Below are 18929 nucleotides of genomic sequence, written 5' to 3' on the forward strand. Positions count from 1 at the left end.
AATATGTCTATAAATTATTTCATTTTCTTATGCCATAATTATATATTCTCTTATCGAATGGTTATACTTCTTTCACACCCACACACACACACACGCATAAGCACAAAAAAATATATACATACATATATATATAGATTTATATATACATATCTGTGTATATATGTATATATAGAGAAGATGAAGAATAAACCAACAACAAGTGCATAACCAGAGGGAAATTAATGTAGACTCCTTTTTTTGTGTTTTGCTTCTTCTTTTCCTCTTTTTGTAAATGTTTATATATCTAAATTTATCTTAACCGATCCCGTTTAGTTTAGTTGATGTTTTAAATACAATAAAACAAACAAAACAACAAAAATTATACGCTAACTACATGACAAGTAAAGGAAGGTAAAATCATATAATGCTTATGAATTTGTTGTAATTGAATTGGTCTGTTTCCATATGTGCCAAATTGAAAACAAATTGAATATTGGAAGGAATTTATGGTATAAATTTCAAAAACTTTGTTTTAACATTTACTATTATATATTACACACACATTTATATATATATATATATATTACATAAATACACACATTGACTGAATCTCTCTTTCTTTCTCTTTTTTTGGGGGTTTCATAGAAAGGAACCTCCTTCTCTAGACATCTAGTAAAATTTAAATCAAATGTTCATTAAAGATCTATTAATATATTTTCAAATACAAGACAAGTCAACTCATATTCATATTAAAACTATTTCTTTCATTATTTTTCAAGTCCTGAAAACAAACAAAAAATTGATATGATGTGGATGAAAATCTGCAAACTGCAAAGAATTTATCTAGAGAAAGTTTGTGGTATTTAATATGGGAACGAAATGACCAAATGACCAAGCGCGACTATAAATGGCTTTAGTTATAAATGAATCCTATCTAAGCATACATATACAACATATTGAACTGATTTGTTAACTAAAATGACAGCCTGAATTAAACGAAAAATGAAACTAAACAATATATGTATATAGCTTTACGTTAAGCCCAATTACAAAAAGTATAGCCAATTACACACTTATGTATATATACCTATATATACGTTCGATATTCGTGTTTCTTTTTCATTCATTCTTCTTGCCTTCTTCATTTGATTTGTCATATGTTTTCACATATTTCTTACTCTTTTTGTTTTGTTTCTTGAAAATTTTGTGTGCAGTTGATTTATTTAGGTTTTTTATCTTTCAAATGTACAACAGAATATGTTATTAAGTATATTCAATAGTGTAACATTGAAATTATGCTTTCACAGTGTGTATTTGTTTTGTTTTTGTTTTTTAAATAATTTTATTTCCATTTCATCTGATGCTTGGGTAAAACTTATAAATTTATGCAAATAATTTGTTGCTGTTGCTGTCATTGTTGTTGGCCAACAACAAAGCAAGCGAGAATGAAATAAATCAAATCAAAAATTATACAGTATAGTAATAGATAGCATTATCTTTTTGTTTTATTTTATATGTCTATGTATATATGTATGCAAGTCGTGTGTAGGTGTGTGTAGAAGGATTTTAGTTGTCTTGCGGTTTACTTTTTTGTTTTTTTTTATGATGCTACGCTACGAGTTGACTTAAGTTTCAGTTTCTTTTCAGCTACTGTTGTTCTATATATATATATATATATATATATATATATATATATATATAGATACATATTATCGGTTTAAACGGCGGCTTTTTCGTTACTCTTACTGCTGCTGTGGCTGCTCCCTCTCATCCTCATTCTTATTAGGCATATTTATGGCTGATGGCCTTATAAGCTACACATACATCGATCTCTTATAAAGTACTATAATTCTATATATATATATATATATATATATATATATATATATATTTCTTTTTTTTTTACATATATCAAAGTGTTAAACGCAAAATGTATCAAGTGTTTGTTTTTGTTGGTTTCATTTCGATTTTGATTTAAATCGTCTTTTATATGTACATACGACATTTCTCTAAAAATCAGTTTTTCTTGTTTTCGGTTTTCGTTTTGTTTTCTTTTTTGTTTGAATCGGGATTAATGCTCTGATTTCTCTCTCTTCATTTTGAATTTTCAAATTATTAGTTCGAGGATGTTGACTATATACTAAACTTATGAAGAACAAACAAAAAATATATGTATATATATATATATCTTTATCAATAATCATAAGTTATAAAGAATAATATAATAAAACGTTGTGTTTAACAACAACAACAACAACAGGAAAAAAACATACAACTGAGACTTGATGAGGGGCCAAATTTAATTAATAATATACATATATATATATGCACATATACATATATATATATGCACATATACATATATATATATGCACATATACATATATATATATGCACATATATATATATATATATATATCTTATGATTTCATTTGTTTTTTGGAAATATCCTTTTTACCTGAAGGGCAGTTTTAAAACTAGCATTTTCAGTTTAGTATTGTTCTTTTTTTTCCTTTTCCTTTTTATCGCGTTTCATAAAATCCTTAACAACTTGTTTTCTTTTTTTTATACATTTGCCTTTTTGGCTTATGTTTAGTTTTATTTTAGTTATAGATAGTATATAGTATATAGTTTAGTTTTTAGTTTAGTTCCACTTTTTTATTGATAATCATTTATTGACAATCTCGAATCGCTTTCCTCTTCTATGTATATATAATTTATAGCATAAAAGCGTATTGGCATTATCAATTATACTGATGACCAGCACAACGGAAATCTAATATAATAGTTTTTAAACATATGTATATGTATATAGAAACATACATTCATATGTAGGAAAATTTAATGAAAGAGATTTTTTTCCTTTGTTTTTGTTTCCTCTTTTCAAAATTAAATTAAAAAAAAAAAACAAAAAAAAAAAACAATAGTGTGTGATAAAAAATATAGTAAAATTTCATGCAACACAAGAAAATAAGATAAGTGAACTTTTTTGATTGGCGTTTAATGTTGGATTTCTGGGATTAGAATTGGATGTTGTTTAGTGAGGCGGAGGAGCGGTGGTGATGGCAGATCGTAGATCCTCCTGATGCCTTCTAAGACTCTGGCTCTGGCTCCTCACTGTAAAAGGTCACATATTTGCTTTTGACTATGGCATTCCAGGCTAAAGAAAGAAATAAAAACAATTTGAAGATTTAGTTGAATGAATATTGCTTAACTAATGATATTTATGATGCTTACTGCTGGCAATATAGTCAACTATCAGATCCGTATTGTTCAGAACCCCACTCTGTCGTGCTAATGCTACGGGCGGTGGCGGCAAATGCTCCTCATCCGGCAGAGATGTAGCTGTGGCAGCACCTAGCTCCATTTTATTGAGATCTGGCATGAAGCTCAATTCGTGCAAAGTCTCATCATCGTCATCGCCATCTTGGTAGGCCATATAAACGGGCAGAGTTGTCTTGTTGGCAGTGGCGGACGACTTGTTGACAGTTTTGGCCGGCAGAAGGAATTCTCCTGGCTCCTGGGAATTGCTGCGACTGCAGCTAGTGGAGCGTTTGGCGGCAGCGGCTGCAGCTCGAGCAGCGGCTATTATGGCCGCTTCAATATCATTGCAGGTTTCCAGTTGCTGCATGGACACAAGGACATCACTGCTAGATGCCTTGCTAATGAAATTATTGACCGAAGTGTTGGCAATGATGCCGCTATCATTGGACTGGTTGGCCAATGATGAAATGCCGCCTCCTCCTCCACTTGCGCCGCCGGCAATGGTGCGATCACCGCCAGCTCCTCTGGCGGAGGCAGAGGATGATATCGAGGCTGATGACGACGAGTTCGAGGTGTTCGAGGACAATGTTGATGAGTTGTTGTTTGTAATGGCAGCTGCGTTGGCGGCATTTGGCGATGACTGCACAGCCTCAACTGAGATCGAAAGCATGTCCAGAGTGGAGCTCATGTTTACCGCATCGGAAGCTGCACCCGAATCATTTAGGACCAATTGATCGCTGCTTAGATCTGTTGAAGATTCCTTTCCCAATTTCGCCGAGTGCTCTTTGCTCTCTGTCTCATCCTCATCCTCATCGGCAGCAACCACATCCGATTGCTCCTCCCCACCCCTAATAAGTTTATTTCTTGTGTTTTCCTGATTCGAATTGGAGGATTCCTCAGTATTCTCATGATCATTGAACATTTTCAGCTCATCTTCATTAAAGTCGCCAAAAATGAACTCATTGTGGGTCGCATCTCTATCATCTCTATCGTTGAGTATAATAACTGCAGGGCGACCAGCTACACTACTACTACCACCACTTGGTGTTATTGAGGAACTACCAGCCAATCCCCCCGAGGCTGTGCCTCCTGATCCGGAGCCTGCGACTGCTGCGCCACCAAACTTTCCGCTGATCTTCTTGGTGCGATCAGTCTGGGTGGCTGCTGTTGTTTTCAGAGTAGCTGCAACCGGCGAACATGATGAAGAGGTTGGGGACGACGATGAGGTTGACGCGGACGGGGACGGCGACGGCGACGAGGCTGACGACAATGTGACAGATGACGACGCATCCTCTTGACTAGGCTTGCTGCTGCTATGGTTCATGCTGGATGTCTTCTCCTTGGGCTTGGCCTTAAGCTTGGCTGAGGTAGATTTATCGGCCGCTTGCTGCTTGGCTGCAGCGGCAAAATTATATGATGACGACGAGGAAGCAGAGGATGAAAAGGAATTATTGTTGTTGTTGTTGGTGGTGGTGGTGGTGGTGATGGTGGTGGTGGTAGTGTTGTTGTTGATGCTACTGCTGGCCATGGCCACATTAGTTGTGCTATGACGCTTCACCGTCATCTCTAGAGCTGGATATTGTTGATCCAAATTGGTGCTATTAAAAGAATAGCTGACCTCATTTTCCACACTCTTTGACTTTTGTAAAGCTGGCGGAGATGAATACGATGATGATGACGATAATGCTGATGCTGACGTAGATGAGAATGACATGCTACCTATAGCTGCTGCTGCTGTCGGGAGCAATTCCGGTGATGCCATCTCAACATCACTGGTGCTACTTGCGGGTGTTGCATTCAAACTCTGCGAATAGCTTATGGATGCTGACGAAGTGACCGACGTAGAACTGGGTGGAATATGTGTAGCTGCTGCTGCTGCTGGTCCTCCCCCGGTCGTCCCCATCCCTATTCCTGCCGGCGTTGGCAAACCCGTTGTTAAATTTAACGTATTAGCTGCAGCTCCAGGCAGTTCAGGAAAATCTGGTTTCGTTTTGGCTTGCTTCGTGGACGATGACTTGCCACTACCACCACCGACACCACTACCACTATTAAATAGATCGGGTGGCGAGGATTCAGAGTTGCTGGTGGTGCCACCACCACTATTTAGGGCTGCCTCCAGCCTCTTGCGGGCAATATCAGCATAGGAAATGGCAGCTGGTGGCGAATTGTAATTATTATTGTTTTGCTTGGATTGACGTTGACCAGCCGCCTGAGCGGATGTTGAAGAAGAGGAGCTACTGCTGCCAGAGTTTACCCGGCTGCTCTTCTTCTTGCCCGTCTGAATCGGTAGTGAATGGACCGAATCGAGATCACTGGAATCGGATTTTTCCGAGGGCGGCATCGATGATGTGGACTTACGTCTAGAGCTATCTTGGTGACCCGAGCTATTACTTGTCGTCGACGTCGATTGACTCCCCTGGCCATGCGCATGCACACTGCCAGCAGAGATGTGCGACGACCCTGTCGATGTGGATTGATGTTTCTCCACAAACTGTCTCTCCATTTTGCTGTGTGGAGGCGGCAACTGTTGATTGCCATAATGATTGGCATAATGCTGCTGCTGCTGGACACGATGAGACATCATGTTGGATGAGGCCGATTTGGTGATCGGTTGCATGCGCTGCAGATTGCCGCCTGTATGATGGGCAGCCCCCACAGTAGCATCGTCCATGGTGACGGCGCGTTGCTTCTTTGGTTTCTTCTTTTTGGTGACCACATGGAATTCCGCTGTCTCCGACAACACAGTATTCAAAGCATCCATTTCGGACATGCCAGCCAGTGCTGGGAATTCCAATGTGGACATTTTGGGTAAAGGCGATGGCCAATCCATTTGAGTTTGCTGCTCCTTTTGCTGCTGATCACCCAAATATTGCAGCTCCTCGGTGCCCCAGGAGCGACGCTCACTTTTACGTGGCTGTGCCCGCACTTGGACCGTTGCACTGGCCACTACCGTCTGCTGCTGCTGAGGTTGCACTCCTTGCTGCTCCTTGTTGCAGTTCTTATTGATATCAGCTACAGATGACGAATTATGTTTCGAAGCGTCAGTGGCTGAGGGCCCTGAGGCCGTTGAACCGCTTCCGGTCTTCTTTTGGCGCATCATGTCCGTGGTGGCCGCCTGATATTTGTTAAGGTCATCGACCTCCATTTTGGAGCAACTTCGCAACTCCTCCAGCGAATTGCTCTTCTTCAGCTTGCTTTGTTTCTTGCGTTCCTTCTTCTTTTGCCCAGCGCTATTGTTCTTCTCATCGTTCTCAATATACTTCAGTAGCTGCTCGACAGGATCCGCACCCCGGCAGCCGGCAATAGTTTGCGTATCCACCAAATACTGTATGGTATTACGCTCTTGTTGCGACTTCTTTTTGGACTTTAACTTAGTGGTAGTAATGGTGGTATTGGTGGCATTTATGTTTGCAGTGCCACTGGTTTGAGTGGGTACAGCGCCGCCCAGTTGACTATTAATGGAGGCAGCCACAGCAGCAGCTGCCATCGCTGTTGTTGTCGTATTGGTGCCGGTGGATAATAAAGTGGAGACACTATTCTGTCGCTGAGTAGAGGACGATGATGGTGGATGAGCAGCCGCTACGGCAGAAGCAGTAGCTGAGCCGGCCAAAGAACCGGAATTAGCTGCTGCTGTCCCGCCGGCGGCTCCTCCACCCACTGTGGTTGTGATTAAGGCAGTAAACTGATTCGAGTTGCCATTGGTTGATGCGGCGACACCATTTCCTGTTCCGCTGCCGGCACCACCGCCATAGCCATCACTCAAGGCATTGCCGTTCTCATCAAATTGACGCTGCTAAAAATAAGAGCAGAGAGTGCGATATTATTATTACTGGCGGCTTAGAAAAAAAATACCATTTTTCTTACCGATCCACTCTTGGCTGCAGCTGCTGCTGACCCTCCACTTAACATGCGTCCAATTTTTGATGCGCGTATATCCTCCACTGCCCCTTTTGGGGCAGTACCAGGTGCTACTCCACCACCACCATTGACTGTTGTGGTGGTGCTGCTGGTGAATGATGATGATGCACCGCCTGATGACCCCGTCTTGTTGCTGTCGCCATCTGTGGTGCTAACACCATAGACCGAAGAGCATGCTGTATAATTATCATTGAGCGATACATAGCCAGTATCCAATCTGAGCTTTTGATCATCCGCTGTCTGGGGATATGGCACGCATGGAGCAGCTCCTCCGCTAACATTAGCCGGCACAGCCGGATACTGTTGTTGTTGTTGTTGCTGTTGTTGCTGCTGCTGCATTTCTTGATTCTTGGCAGATAGCTCCAAGACGGAAAATTGCAAAGCATCATCAATTAGGAACTCTTTAACTGTTGATGCATCCTTAGAAGACTCGTTGGATGAATGCATCTGTTGATTTTGTTGTTGTTGTTGTTGCTGCTGTTGTTCCTGCTGCTGCTTTTGCTGCTGAAGACCTTCAAGGATTTTGGCACCCAAAAGGGTCATGGAGTGCGTGTTAAATGATGACCCTGCCGCTGAAGCAGGATTTACTTTCTTCGTCTTGCGTATCTCGCGCAATTCCTCCAACTGAAACGAAGAAAAAGAATTCGAATAGAAGAAATTTAAAATCATTTTTCCACTAATCCAAGAACACAATAATCAATTGTGATTTAAATTGATTTTGATATGATCTGCTTATAGCATAGAAATGACAATACCCATCCCGATATGAAATATTGTTTCAACTAAAACGAATTTCAAGACTATAATTTTAGAGGAACAAAATAGAAGGCTACCATACATGGACCTTGAAATGAGATGTGTGAATGATCGGTTAAGTTTAGACGAATGAACTGTGCAATGGAATCAAAGTAATGTGTGTGAGCTTATTAACCCAATATGGAATTGGCAAGAAGCCATTTTTTTTTTTTTTGTGTGATCCCATACCGTCTCCAAATCAGGACCGTTCGCTATATTCCAGAGTTTAGTGTCCGCACTAATATCCCATCGATTCATAAAGCTATCTTGTTGGGTACTAGTGGCGGAACCAGAGTCCATTATCGCCTCATCGTCCATATCGAATTGTGTTGCGGCTTCGGTTTCGGGTAGACTTAGGCAACTGCCCGTTCCAGCCGATGTTGATGTGGTGGGTGTTACCTCTCCGCCGACACCTCCGCTGCTGCTGCTGCCCAAAATATGTTTCAGTTTGGCTGGATCCATAATGACCGCTGATTCAAATTGATTTACACTGCTGGGCAGGCTACCACCTTCACGTTGTCGCGCCGAAACAGTTGAATTTTTATTAATCCTTTTCGAGGCAGAAGAAGAGGAGGAGGCGGTGGATAAGGAGTTGGGTAGTTGGGAGTTGATGGACGATGAATTTTGGTTGTGCTGCTGCTGCTGATGTTGACGACGATTCATCGAGTTACGCCCTCCACTTAGCTGATAATCACAGTTGAAACAATGATTGGCCACCGCTGCCGCTGCTACCGCAGCTGCTACCGCCACCTGAGATGAGGTGGTGGCCAATTCACTACGATGTGTTGCTTCGACTAGATCCTGCAATGATCCGCCCTGTTTATGGCGATGCGAGCCAGACGATCGGTGATTGGTATGATAGCCAAAACTACCAGCAGCACTGTTGGACGATCCTACTGATGTTGCTGCTGATGAGACAAAAGAGGAAGAGGCGACAGCGACAGCTGCTGCGGCTGCGGCGGTGGACGATGAGTTTGTGTTGCGGGTGAGGCAGGTTTTGATGGCACGATACGAGTTCTCCTCGTCGTACTCAGCCTTTTTAAGCATTTGCTGATAATACAAGAAAACCAAACAAAGACACATAAAAATTACACTTTGATTTATTAAAATATAAGTTTACATACAACATAATAGGATCAAACATACATGTGCAAATTGGAACTCATTAGATATCCTTTTTTTTTTATTTGGATTGATTCGGACAGACGGACTTATAGGGTACATAGGCACCTCTTGATGCATTTTTGTTACTTACCAAAAAGCGTTCGCTCTTGTTTTTTCTATCGCCAGGATTGCGATACCAATAGGCCTCCTCGAGAAGCTTCTTCAATGACGCATCGTCGAGATCATTGATCTCGCTGTCCTCCCAGGAATCGTATTTTGTCTGCAATTGGCATATATATGTATATGTATATAACCAAGTGGACAGCGTGACGCCAGGTGGCCAAAAACAAGTAAAATTAAAGAAATTTTAAATAACACACCAGACGCAAGCGCAACACACAGAATAAAATTCGTGCTTAACCTCACAAGAGAAAAAAAAAAGAAAGAACTATTCAAAATAAAGATGCCGAAATGAATTTTTATGGAGTGGGCCTTAATTTCTTCCTTTCGCACATGCACCGAAATTCAATTCAATTTCATCAACAATTTAGTAAGATTAGAGAAAATAAAATATTAAAATTTGTACAATTTTCCCGAATTAACGAAATGTTTTGTGCTCGATTCGATATCCAACTCGCGAATGTATTGTAGCTTCTCTTTCCGTCTTCTTTGCGCCTTTCGAGCTTACACACACATGCACTCTCTCTCACACATACTTATCCACATATGCGTATGTAATATGATAGGAATAACGGTACATTTTGCCATGCCAGAGTGCAAGTGAAATGCCAATATTGCGTAAAAATATCGAAAAGCATAACTACAGTAGCTATCTCGTTTTAACATTTATTTTTTGTTCCGCTTTGCGTTTGAGTAATCGAGTCCCGATTCTTTTGATTATGTAGAGTTTTTGCATAGGAGATTCTATGCATGTATGCATGTATATAGGTACATGTGTGTACATACATATGTACATATGTACAAATAAATCAAACAATTAAAGTACAAACACTTGCAAATAAAGTAATTTTATCTGATACCATGTCTGCTTTATATATTTACATATATGTACACATATATGTACATATATAAGTACCTATGTACATATGTATGCACATACATATGTACATTTTATCAAAACTTTCAACTGGAATTGCATTACTTCAAACTGATAGATTTATTTACATACATACATACATATGAAATATTTCAATAAACATTTTTGAAATCAGATCTTCGATCCAATACAACAACAAGAAGACGCTTACTATGCTTCGGATAAGAGTTCAAACTGTTTGTTTTCGATAAGTATTTTGATATTGATTCGGTTACATTTGGTATCCAATTTATGGATATACTTTGCATACCCTCGAATCTTTTTATTGTACAAGTGTTTCTGTGAAATAACTACTCGGTTAAAATACAACATATTTTAGATAGTTTAAATAGTCTTGATTAGTTTTTAGAATTGTGTAGAAGTGCTGATATAAATTCAACTGATAAATAAAACACAAAACCGCAAAAAAGAAACCAAAATTAAGAACAAAAATTAAACTAAAATAGATACTATTTATCTTGGGAATACATTTATCGTTATGTACGTATAAAGATAAGTTAATTTTTGGCTCAACCCCTCACATTGAATACTTATTATTCAGAATAGCTTACCTTTTTTTTCTTCTGGCGCTTGCCGACATTTTGGTCATCTTGGGTTTTACCTTTGGCTGTTGCTCCACCGCTTGTATGGGTAGCCAATGGCGGGGACAATTTAAAATTGTGCACGGCAGCAGCAGGAGCAGACGAAGCAGCAGCAGCAGAAGACGTCGAAGACGAAGAAGTTGCTGAATTATTATTTGTTGCAACAAATATAAAAGGCGAGGGGGGATCATGAGATTTGGTATAGTCATCTAATTTGCATGTAGATGATAGTGATGAGGATGATGTTGATGATAGCTTGGTCTCTTGCTGAATCTGTTTCAGTTTCGACTGCGTCTCGGCTGCATGCGACATCATTGTGTGCATCTGGTCGTTTGAATAGGGAGTTGGTGTTGTTTTTGTCGATGTTGTGGTCGTAGTGCTCTCATTCATTACGCCAGCGGCGATTGAGACAATGGGTGATGGGAATCGCTCCCGATCCCCTCCAGATGCATTCGCCAATGCTGCTGCTCCTGCTGATCCTCCAGTCGTTGATGCTGCTGCAGCTGCTTCTGATGTGTCTTCTGTGATGATTGGCGGCCTATCAATTTGTTCATTGTTGTTCATCTTTTTATTTTCGTGTTTGTTGATTAAAAGCTAAAACATATTTAAAGAACAAAGCACACACAACATAAATGCAGATGTTAGTAAATGCATGAATATAAGAAATCACAGGTAGTCGATGACCCATCGGATTAACTTACTTAAAACCTTTTTTTTTTTCTTTTTGTTTTTTCTTTGCCGGTGGTGTCAATTTTTGGGGAGACAGGCGGCCGCCTGGTCCCGGGCCTGGGGGCCTGGCTACGAACGTAACAGCTGCAATTGCCTCCGCTGTTGCTAGTTGTCAATGTATTTAATTATGGCAGTTGTCGTCGTCTCCTTGTCTATAGTTGTCCTTCCCAAAATTGATGATTTTAGCCAGTTGACGTTGTTTGGACTAAAATTGAAATCTACAATAAGCAAACTAATTTAATTACAATTGTTTTGCCAGCTACAATTGTGCTGGTTTGTCTGCCAATTCATTAATATACATAATTAGCCGAATGTCTGTGATTGTTTTTCATTTGCCTTTACTTTTAGCTTGACATTTCGTTAAAAAGATTTTTGCAAGCTGCACAGTGTTGAAAAATGCACAAATATATGAGGAGAGGGTAAAGGGTCTACCGATTCCAATGAAAAATCAACAAAAAAAACACAATGTCCGGGAGCCAACCTCAGCCAAATTAATAAAAAAAAAAATTTAAGAATATTTTCATCATGACTTGAAATTTGCATTTGCAAAGACAATTGTTTATAAATTGTTGCATGTGTTTATTAAGTTTATAAACTAATTGGCATCCCTGTTGACAGTTGTCAGTGGCAACACTAGAGCAAAACACGTCATTTTGCCACACAGTTTTTTTTTTAGCAATACGTTTTTTTTTTTAATATTGTATGTATGTATACATATGTATAGGCCGTATGTCATTCATTTTTGTAAACATACATATACAGATGCTTACTATGCAGTTTTTCGTAGTGATTCTCGTTTGGTAATTGAATTTTTGTTGTTGCTACTGTCGAACACATTTGTTATTTTCGGTAATACATACGCAGCTGTATTAGCCCTACACTCACACACACACACATACACGACACGACATATACACCTATAGACGCACACACTACTCACAGAACTTAAATTCCTCGCACAGTGATTTGACTCGGATCTTCTCTTACACTTGATGTGTAGGTGAAGTTAATATTAATAAGTTGCACATGGTGTATGCTTGTTTAATGAAAATTAAATTGTTCATTGCGTTGAATATTTAGCAAGTTTTGTTATATTTTTGCACAGCACATGAAAAAAATTCAAGAAAAGAACTCTGCTTGGAATTATTGTTGTCGCGGTTTACTAACACTGGTTATCAATAGAGATGGCCAATATTTCGCTTGTGACATCTTCTGCGATGATGTCACGAATATATCAATAAAACAATAAAAAACTTGAATAGATATTTGAGTGGACAAAGCTACTAGTTATAGTTTCTTTATATATGATTTAGCAAGATTATTGATTTCAAAAAGCTAAAAACCAAAAATTGTTCTTAACACAAATTTTTCAATTTATTAAAACATAACGGCCACTGAACTAACGGATTGACATAATAGAATAGAACAGAAAAGAATGTTTATATGACCTCACCTGTACTTTTATTCTTCCCTTTTTGACAAATTTCATTATACAAATATTACGCGCCAAGATGTGCTTGGAAAATATATCGCTCATCTCTAAAAAGAGTTTATCGCAAAATGGTTAATGCGCTAAATGGTGTGACCATATACCAAATCGTGTTTTGTTAAATTCAATAACAAATTGATTTGTTTGTTAGCTGTTACAACAACAAAGTAGAAACAAATGAAAATTAACCACAAGTATGAGTTTGACGACGATGTGGCTTCCATTTGCGAATCGACGGTAAGTGCAATATTGAAACTCTTATCTCAATCCCATTCATAAACATTTAATTTGGACTTTGGTGGAATCATTCTCTGCTGTTGGCCCTTTTAGGCTGCTTTGACGGAGGGCTGTCGCCTGCCCGTGCGCATGCACAAGACAGATGATTGGCCCCTAGCAGAGATTGTTAGCATTAAGGAGCTGGATGGTCGTCGTCAATTCTATGTCCACTATGTAGACTGTAAGTATTAAACCAATTCCACCAATTGTTTGAACAATAAAACGTAATTGCCACCACTGCGTTTTGAAAGTCAATAAACGATTGGACGAATGGGTCAACGAGGAAGATTTATACACTCGGAAAGTGCAGTTTCCACGACGGGATGGCTCTCAAACTGGAACCAGCACAGGAGTAACTACGCCCCAACGACACCATTCACTTGCCGGGAGTGCATCCCGACCCACATCACCTCAGCATTCGAGTATCGGTGGTGTTTCTACGGCGCCCCCTACTCCGAGCGGCAGCGAACTGGTTAATGGTAATAATGTTCTGGCTGCTGCCCTACAGAAACGTATCAATCGCAAAAGGAAAGTTCATGGTGGCAGTGCCTCTGCTCATCATTTGCAACAAAATGTGCACACGCCATTAAATACCGCTGCCGCTGCTCATATGCATGTTACTGGCGATAGCCTAGTAACTAGTAACATACCAACCTCTGTTGCTTCTGTCAATGTAGCAGCTGCCGCTGCAGCCGCAGTTGCTGTCGTAGCCACACCCAATGGCGATAATGATGGCGATGGCTCACAGGATGGAAAAATTCCCACTCCCAGACAATCGGGCAGCATGGTTACCCATCAGGATGATGTTGTAACGCGCATGAAGAATGTGGAAATGATTGAGCTGGGTAGGCATCGCATTAAACCTTGGTATTTTTCACCGTATCCTCAAGAGCTGTGCCAAATGTCCTGCATCTACATATGCGAGTTTTGCTTAAAATATCGCAAGAGCCGCAAATGTCTGGAGCGTCATCTCTCCAAATGTAATCTTCGTCATCCGCCAGGCAATGAAATTTACCGCAAACACACCATTTCCTTCTTCGAGATTGATGGAAGAAAAAACAAGGTGTACGCACAGAATCTTTGCCTGCTGGCTAAACTGTTTCTCGATCACAAGACGCTCTACTACGACACAGATCCGTTTTTATTTTATGTTATGACCGAATTTGATTCGCGTGGATTTCACATTGTTGGCTACTTTTCAAAAGAGAAAGAGAGCACTGAGGATTACAATGTGGCCTGTATTTTAACCATGCCACCCTATCAAAGGAAGGGCTATGGTAAGCTTCTAATCGAGTTTAGCTATGAGTTATCCAAATTTGAGGGTAAAACTGGTTCACCGGAGAAGCCATTATCCGATTTGGGTTTACTCTCCTATCGCTCATATTGGGCCCAAACCATATTGGAGATTTTCATTAGCCAAAATCCAAATACGGATGGAGAGAAGCCGACTATAACGATCAAGTGAGTGGAAAACATTTTAAAAGAGGGATTCTCTACTTTCCCTCTCGCTCATTTTCATTATTTATATATCACTCTATCTCTCTCTCCCTCTCTCTCTTTAGTGATATCTGCGAATGTACTTCAATCAAAAAAGAGGATGTTATTTCTACTCTACAGAATCTTAACTTGATCAACTATTATAAGGGCCAGTATATAGTTTGCATTAATCGTGATACCATAGAACAGCATCGTCGAGCAATGGAGAAACGTAAAATACGCATTGACTCCAAGTGTCTGCATTGGACTCCCAAAGATTGGTCGAAGCGATCCAAGTGGTAATAACAACTTCTTATATGCTCTCCCTAAGCTCAGCAAATTATTTAAATGTTAACCCAATGTTGTGTAGCCAATGTTGAACCTCAATTTGTTGCTTATTTTGACCAACTTTGAAAAACTTGAATTGTCTTCAATAGTGATCGTCTTGGGATAGTTCCAAGATAACCATGATAACATGAATGTTTTACCCGAATGGGTGTGTTTTTAGGATCAGCAATTTTATTTCAATAATCTTTTCTATCCTTGCCCACTAAACCTACTAATCAACAATATGTGAATCTTTTGTAGAATGCCGCTGCGCTACTGCTATCGCCTGCTGCCGCCTGCCTGCTTTCGCTCCAAGTCTTGGCCAAGATTTGTAAATTAAATTAAATAAAACTAAAGCAAAATTGTTGTAAATTTAATGATAATTTATAAATAAACATGTATGTATATGTATTATATGATACGGAAGTGAAGAGTTAATTGTTTTCTCTCCTTGGTGCAGTCATTTGAGACAGTTCAACAACCGATTGATCCATGACCTGCTGGATTAATGTCTCTATCAATTTCTTCATATTTTCCATCATTTCGGCAATTGATTTACGGGCCTCGTGATTTTCTGCAAAAACTCGCTGTTGCTTGTCCAACTTATGGCGTGGATTGTGTCTAAACTTTAGTTCATCTTGAGTCACTTGTAGAACCAAATCAGCCACTTGCATAGGTCGCTTGTCGCTGGTAAGGAAAGATCGCATGGGAGTCGTATTTGCAACAATCTCTTCTGTATTATTTATATCCATCGGGCTGAACATGGTGTCCAATATTTCCCGCAAGGCCACCTGTTTCATGATATCACACAACTGCTTATAAGTATCCAGATATTCCAATTTTGTGTCCGCCCAAAGGCGCGCGTGCTCTTCCACTTGACGTTGGGTGTTCTTAAGGTCCTCACTGTAGCGTCGCATGGCCCCCAATTGGAACAAGTCCTCTATAGTTGTGTCTGTTGTATCCGGACTTAAAACGCATATCGTGCTGTTTTGCAGTGTGGTAGACGTAGTGTTATCCATTTCTTTTTGCATTAAAAAAATATACAATTACACAAAATTTAAATGCCAAGTAAAGTAATCGGTATCGTTGCTAGTGTTGAACAACACCATAATTTTTCCCATAAGATTTAGTGCGACCAGACCAAGGGTAAACACACGTGTGGCGCCCAGCAGCAGAAGAAACTTGGTTTAATAAACGTTAAATATTTTGCAATTAACTAAAAGATTATTTTGCTCAATGGCGCGCGGCAAGAAGCAGAATCCGTTTGCAGCTCGAAAACGTCAAAAACGTGAAAATGTAAATTAGGCACCAAAAATTTAAATTCTTAATGATAATCCTTCTTTTTCTTGGAATTGTTTCTTTGTAGGGCTACGAGCGTCCGGATCGCCGGTCTCAACCATATGAAGAGATTAAGCGTGATAATCCTTTTTTTATCAAGTATTATAATCTACAAAAAATATGCGCCACCGAGGATGAATGGACTCAGTTTCTGGCTTGCATACGTGACAATTTGCCCACTACATTTCGAGTGACCGGTTTCAAGGATGAGGCCAAGGCATTGTTGAAGATCATTGAGACTGAAATGTTTTCGGAATATGTCCGCGCTGTGGCTGAACTGCACCAGAAGTTGCCGGAGCAAGTGGAGCGTCCTTTGTGCCTGCCATGGTATCCCAATGGCATGGCTTATCAACTGCATTTGACTCGCAAGGATATTCGTCGTTCCGAACCCCTCTTCAGGCTCCACAATTTCCTGATAGTTGAGACAACAGCCGGCAGTATAAGTCGCCAGGAGGCAGTGTCAATGATACCGCCCATCGTACTGGATGTAAAGCCAACGGATAAAGTTTTGGATATGTGTGCAGCTCCGGGTTCAAAAACTGCTCAGCTGATAGAAGCTTTGCATGCAGCTCCAGAGGATCACAGAATCCCACCGGGATTCGTGCTAGCAAATGATGTGGACAATAATCGCTGTTATATGTTGGTCCATCAGGCCAAAAGACTAAACTCACCCTGTCTGCTGGTGACCAATCATGACAGCAGCGTTTTTCCCAATTTGATAAGAACGCAGCCAGATGGCTCTAAAAGCATATTGAAATTCGACAAGATCCTTTGCGATGTTCCCTGTTCCGGCGATGGCACTTTGCGCAAGAACCCGGATATCTGGATGAAATGGAATCTGGCTCAGGCCTATAATCTCCATGGTATACAATATCGTATTGTGCGACGTGGAGCCGAGATGCTGGAGGTTGGGGGTCGTCTTGTTTATTCCACTTGCTCGTTAAATCCCATTGAGAATGAAGCTGTACTGCAACGCATCATTAAAGATTCTGATGGTGCATTAGAACTCGTGGATGCCGGTCATTTAGTGCCCGGCCTTAAATACAACCCTGGCATGACCAATTGGAAATTGGCCACCAAAGATGTGGATCAGGTGTTTAGCACCTTTGATGAGGTGCCGGAGAATTTGCATACAATCATTCGCCCCGCCATGTTCCCTCTGCCATCCGATGAGTTGACCAAATTGGGCTTGGAGAAATGTTTACGCGTCTTGCCACATTTACAGGACACGGGTGGATTCTTTGTGGCCGTCATTGAGAAGCGTCGACAGCTGAGTTTTGAAAAAAACGATCTACAGACTCTACTTGAGCAAACGTCTAAGGTTGAGGATGCCACTGCCGCTGCCGCCGAATCACAAAAAGAAGGGGAAACAGGGGAGGATTCTGCAAAATCCGTGCCCTGGGGTCCGCAACGCAAACGTCGTCGTCTTCATGGTTACAAAGAGGATCCGTACGTTTTCTTTGGCCAAAATGATGCCGATTACGACAACATCAAGGAGTTTTATCAGTTGGACGAGGCCCTAGAGAAGACATGTCTCCTAACCCGCTGTCTCACCGAAAAGAAGAAAAACATATATTATTGCTCTGAGCCCATACGTGATCTGGTGGTCAACAATGAACACAACATTAAGATCATCAACACGGGAGTTAAGACATTTGTGCGCTGCGAAAATCGCCACACCGTGCATCCATATCGTTTGGCCCAGGAGGGTCTGCAGACGTCCAATGCCTTTATGGGCCAGACTCGACGCATTGAAGTCGAACGTGAAGATCTAGTTCTATTGCTCAATTGCACGGATCCCACCAAGCCGCCGTCTACATTGGAATTGAAACCAGCAACGCAACAGCGTTGCAAGGAGTTGGGTAAATATGAACCCCACTCAGTCCTCCCCCGTTTCGTAGATTAACTCATTTTTTATTTTAGGCGTCGGCAGCTGCATCTTGAAATATGTGGACGAGGCCTTCACTTTGTTCGTCGTCGGCTGGCGTGGTACTTCCAGTCTACGCGCCTATGTCGATAAGGACGAGACAATTCATATATTACGTTTACTCCGTGCTGATTTGTCCAAGTTTGAGGTAAACAAATATGAGGAGGCCAAAAAGGCGGCAGCCGCAGCTGCAGCAGCAGCAGCAGCGGAGTCGGCGACGGCGGAAAAGGCAACAGCTCAAGCTGATGAACCGAAGGAAACAGGTGAATCTGCTGCAGTGGACAAAGTGGACGAGGATAAACCTAGCACACCAATGGATACAGAGAGTTAGTGTTTAAACACACACACACGTCTTTTGTCGTTTAGCATTTTAAGTTGTGCAAGATCTATGTATATACATATATACACACCGATTTGTATGCTAAGTAAAAATAAAGGGTTTGCTGAAACCTTTGAAAACTTTAAATTTCATTAATATTTCAATCTACTTTTCATGGCGCTAATTCCTAAGAGCATCAATTATTAGCCTCCTTAACCTGGCTTGAAGTAAATATTCTTGAATTTTTTTCAAATCTCCCCTTCAGACCACATAAATGAAAGATTTTCCAT

At 40.4% G+C, this 18929-nt stretch overlaps 4 protein-coding genes across 8 annotated transcripts; 2 read left to right on the forward strand and 2 right to left on the reverse strand.

The window, feature by feature from the left end:
* Nucleotides 1-2908: 2908 nt before the first annotated feature.
* LOC6653045 (pneumococcal serine-rich repeat protein) lies at nucleotides 2909-12644 on the reverse strand. 5 transcript variants are annotated; one of them, XM_047011500.1, is made up of 8 exons: nucleotides 12428-12643; nucleotides 11460-11692; nucleotides 10729-11352; nucleotides 9212-9340; nucleotides 8146-9006; nucleotides 7108-7785; nucleotides 3217-7036; nucleotides 2909-3139 (listed from the first exon to the last, which is right to left on the reverse strand). In XM_047011500.1, the coding sequence occupies exons 3-8, from the start codon at nucleotides 11320-11322 to the stop codon at nucleotides 3072-3074; spliced, it is 6150 nt and encodes a 2049-aa protein (XP_046867456.1). In that variant the 5' UTR covers nucleotides 11323-11352; nucleotides 11460-11692; nucleotides 12428-12643; the 3' UTR covers nucleotides 2909-3071. The 5 variants fall into 5 exon arrangements, with proteins under 5 accessions (XP_046867456.1, XP_046867458.1, XP_046867455.1 ...); XM_047011502.1 differs by having other exon boundaries at nucleotides 3217-7033; nucleotides 11460-11705; XM_047011499.1 differs by having other exon boundaries at nucleotides 11460-11705.
* A 394-nt stretch (nucleotides 12645-13038) lies between these two features.
* Nucleotides 13039-15433, forward strand: LOC6653046 (histone acetyltransferase Tip60). Its single transcript, XM_023181330.2, has 5 exons — nucleotides 13039-13213; nucleotides 13307-13433; nucleotides 13504-14713; nucleotides 14815-15027; nucleotides 15317-15433. Coding segments are annotated over exons 1-5 (1611 nt in total). The 5' UTR covers nucleotides 13039-13153; the 3' UTR covers nucleotides 15318-15433.
* Nucleotides 15432-16137, reverse strand: LOC6653047 (augmin complex subunit dgt4). The gene has a single exon (XM_002075328.3). The coding sequence runs from the start codon at nucleotides 16084-16086 to the stop codon at nucleotides 15490-15492; it is 597 nt and encodes a 198-aa protein (XP_002075364.2). The 5' UTR covers nucleotides 16087-16137; the 3' UTR covers nucleotides 15432-15489.
* Nucleotides 16138-16179: 42 nt separating this feature from the next.
* Nucleotides 16180-18786, forward strand: LOC6653048 (tRNA (cytosine(34)-C(5))-methyltransferase). Its single transcript, XM_002075329.4, has 3 exons — nucleotides 16180-16351; nucleotides 16422-18255; nucleotides 18317-18786. Exons 1-3 carry the CDS (start codon nucleotides 16292-16294, stop codon nucleotides 18649-18651), a joined length of 2229 nt encoding a protein of 742 aa, XP_002075365.1. The 5' UTR covers nucleotides 16180-16291; the 3' UTR covers nucleotides 18652-18786.
* The last annotated feature ends 143 nt before the right edge of the window (nucleotides 18787-18929 follow it).

This window comes from Drosophila willistoni, assembly GCF_018902025.1.
Source record: "Drosophila willistoni isolate 14030-0811.24 chromosome XL unlocalized genomic scaffold, UCI_dwil_1.1 Seg142, whole genome shotgun sequence".
Lineage (NCBI taxonomy): Eukaryota > Metazoa > Arthropoda > Insecta > Diptera > Drosophilidae > Drosophila > Drosophila willistoni.

Coding starts and splice junctions, on each gene's coding strand:
- LOC6653045 (XM_047011500.1), bottom strand. CDS start 11,322: ATGAACAACAATGAACAAATTGATAGGCCGCCAATCATCACAGAAGAC. Junction 7,786..8,145: donor ACGGTCCTGATTTGGAGACG/GTATGGGATCAC, acceptor TCTTCGTTTCAG/TTGGAGGAATTGCGCGAGAT. Junction 7,037..7,107: donor CTGCAGCCAAGAGTGGATCG/GTAAGAAAAATG, acceptor TCTTATTTTTAG/CAGCGTCAATTTGATGAGAA.
- LOC6653046 (XM_023181330.2), top strand. CDS start 13,154: ATGAAAATTAACCACAAGTATGAGTTTGACGACGATGTGGCTTCCATT. Junction 13,214..13,306: donor CTTCCATTTGCGAATCGACG/GTAAGTGCAATA, acceptor TGGCCCTTTTAG/GCTGCTTTGACGGAGGGCTG. Junction 13,434..13,503: donor CTATGTCCACTATGTAGACT/GTAAGTATTAAA, acceptor GCGTTTTGAAAG/TCAATAAACGATTGGACGAA.
- LOC6653047 (XM_002075328.3), bottom strand. CDS start 16,086: ATGCAAAAAGAAATGGATAACACTACGTCTACCACACTGCAAAACAGC.
- LOC6653048 (XM_002075329.4), top strand. CDS start 16,292: ATGGCGCGCGGCAAGAAGCAGAATCCGTTTGCAGCTCGAAAACGTCAA. Junction 16,352..16,421: donor AACGTCAAAAACGTGAAAAT/GTAAATTAGGCA, acceptor GTTTCTTTGTAG/GGCTACGAGCGTCCGGATCG. Junction 18,256..18,316: donor ACAGCGTTGCAAGGAGTTGG/GTAAATATGAAC, acceptor TTTTTATTTTAG/GCGTCGGCAGCTGCATCTTG.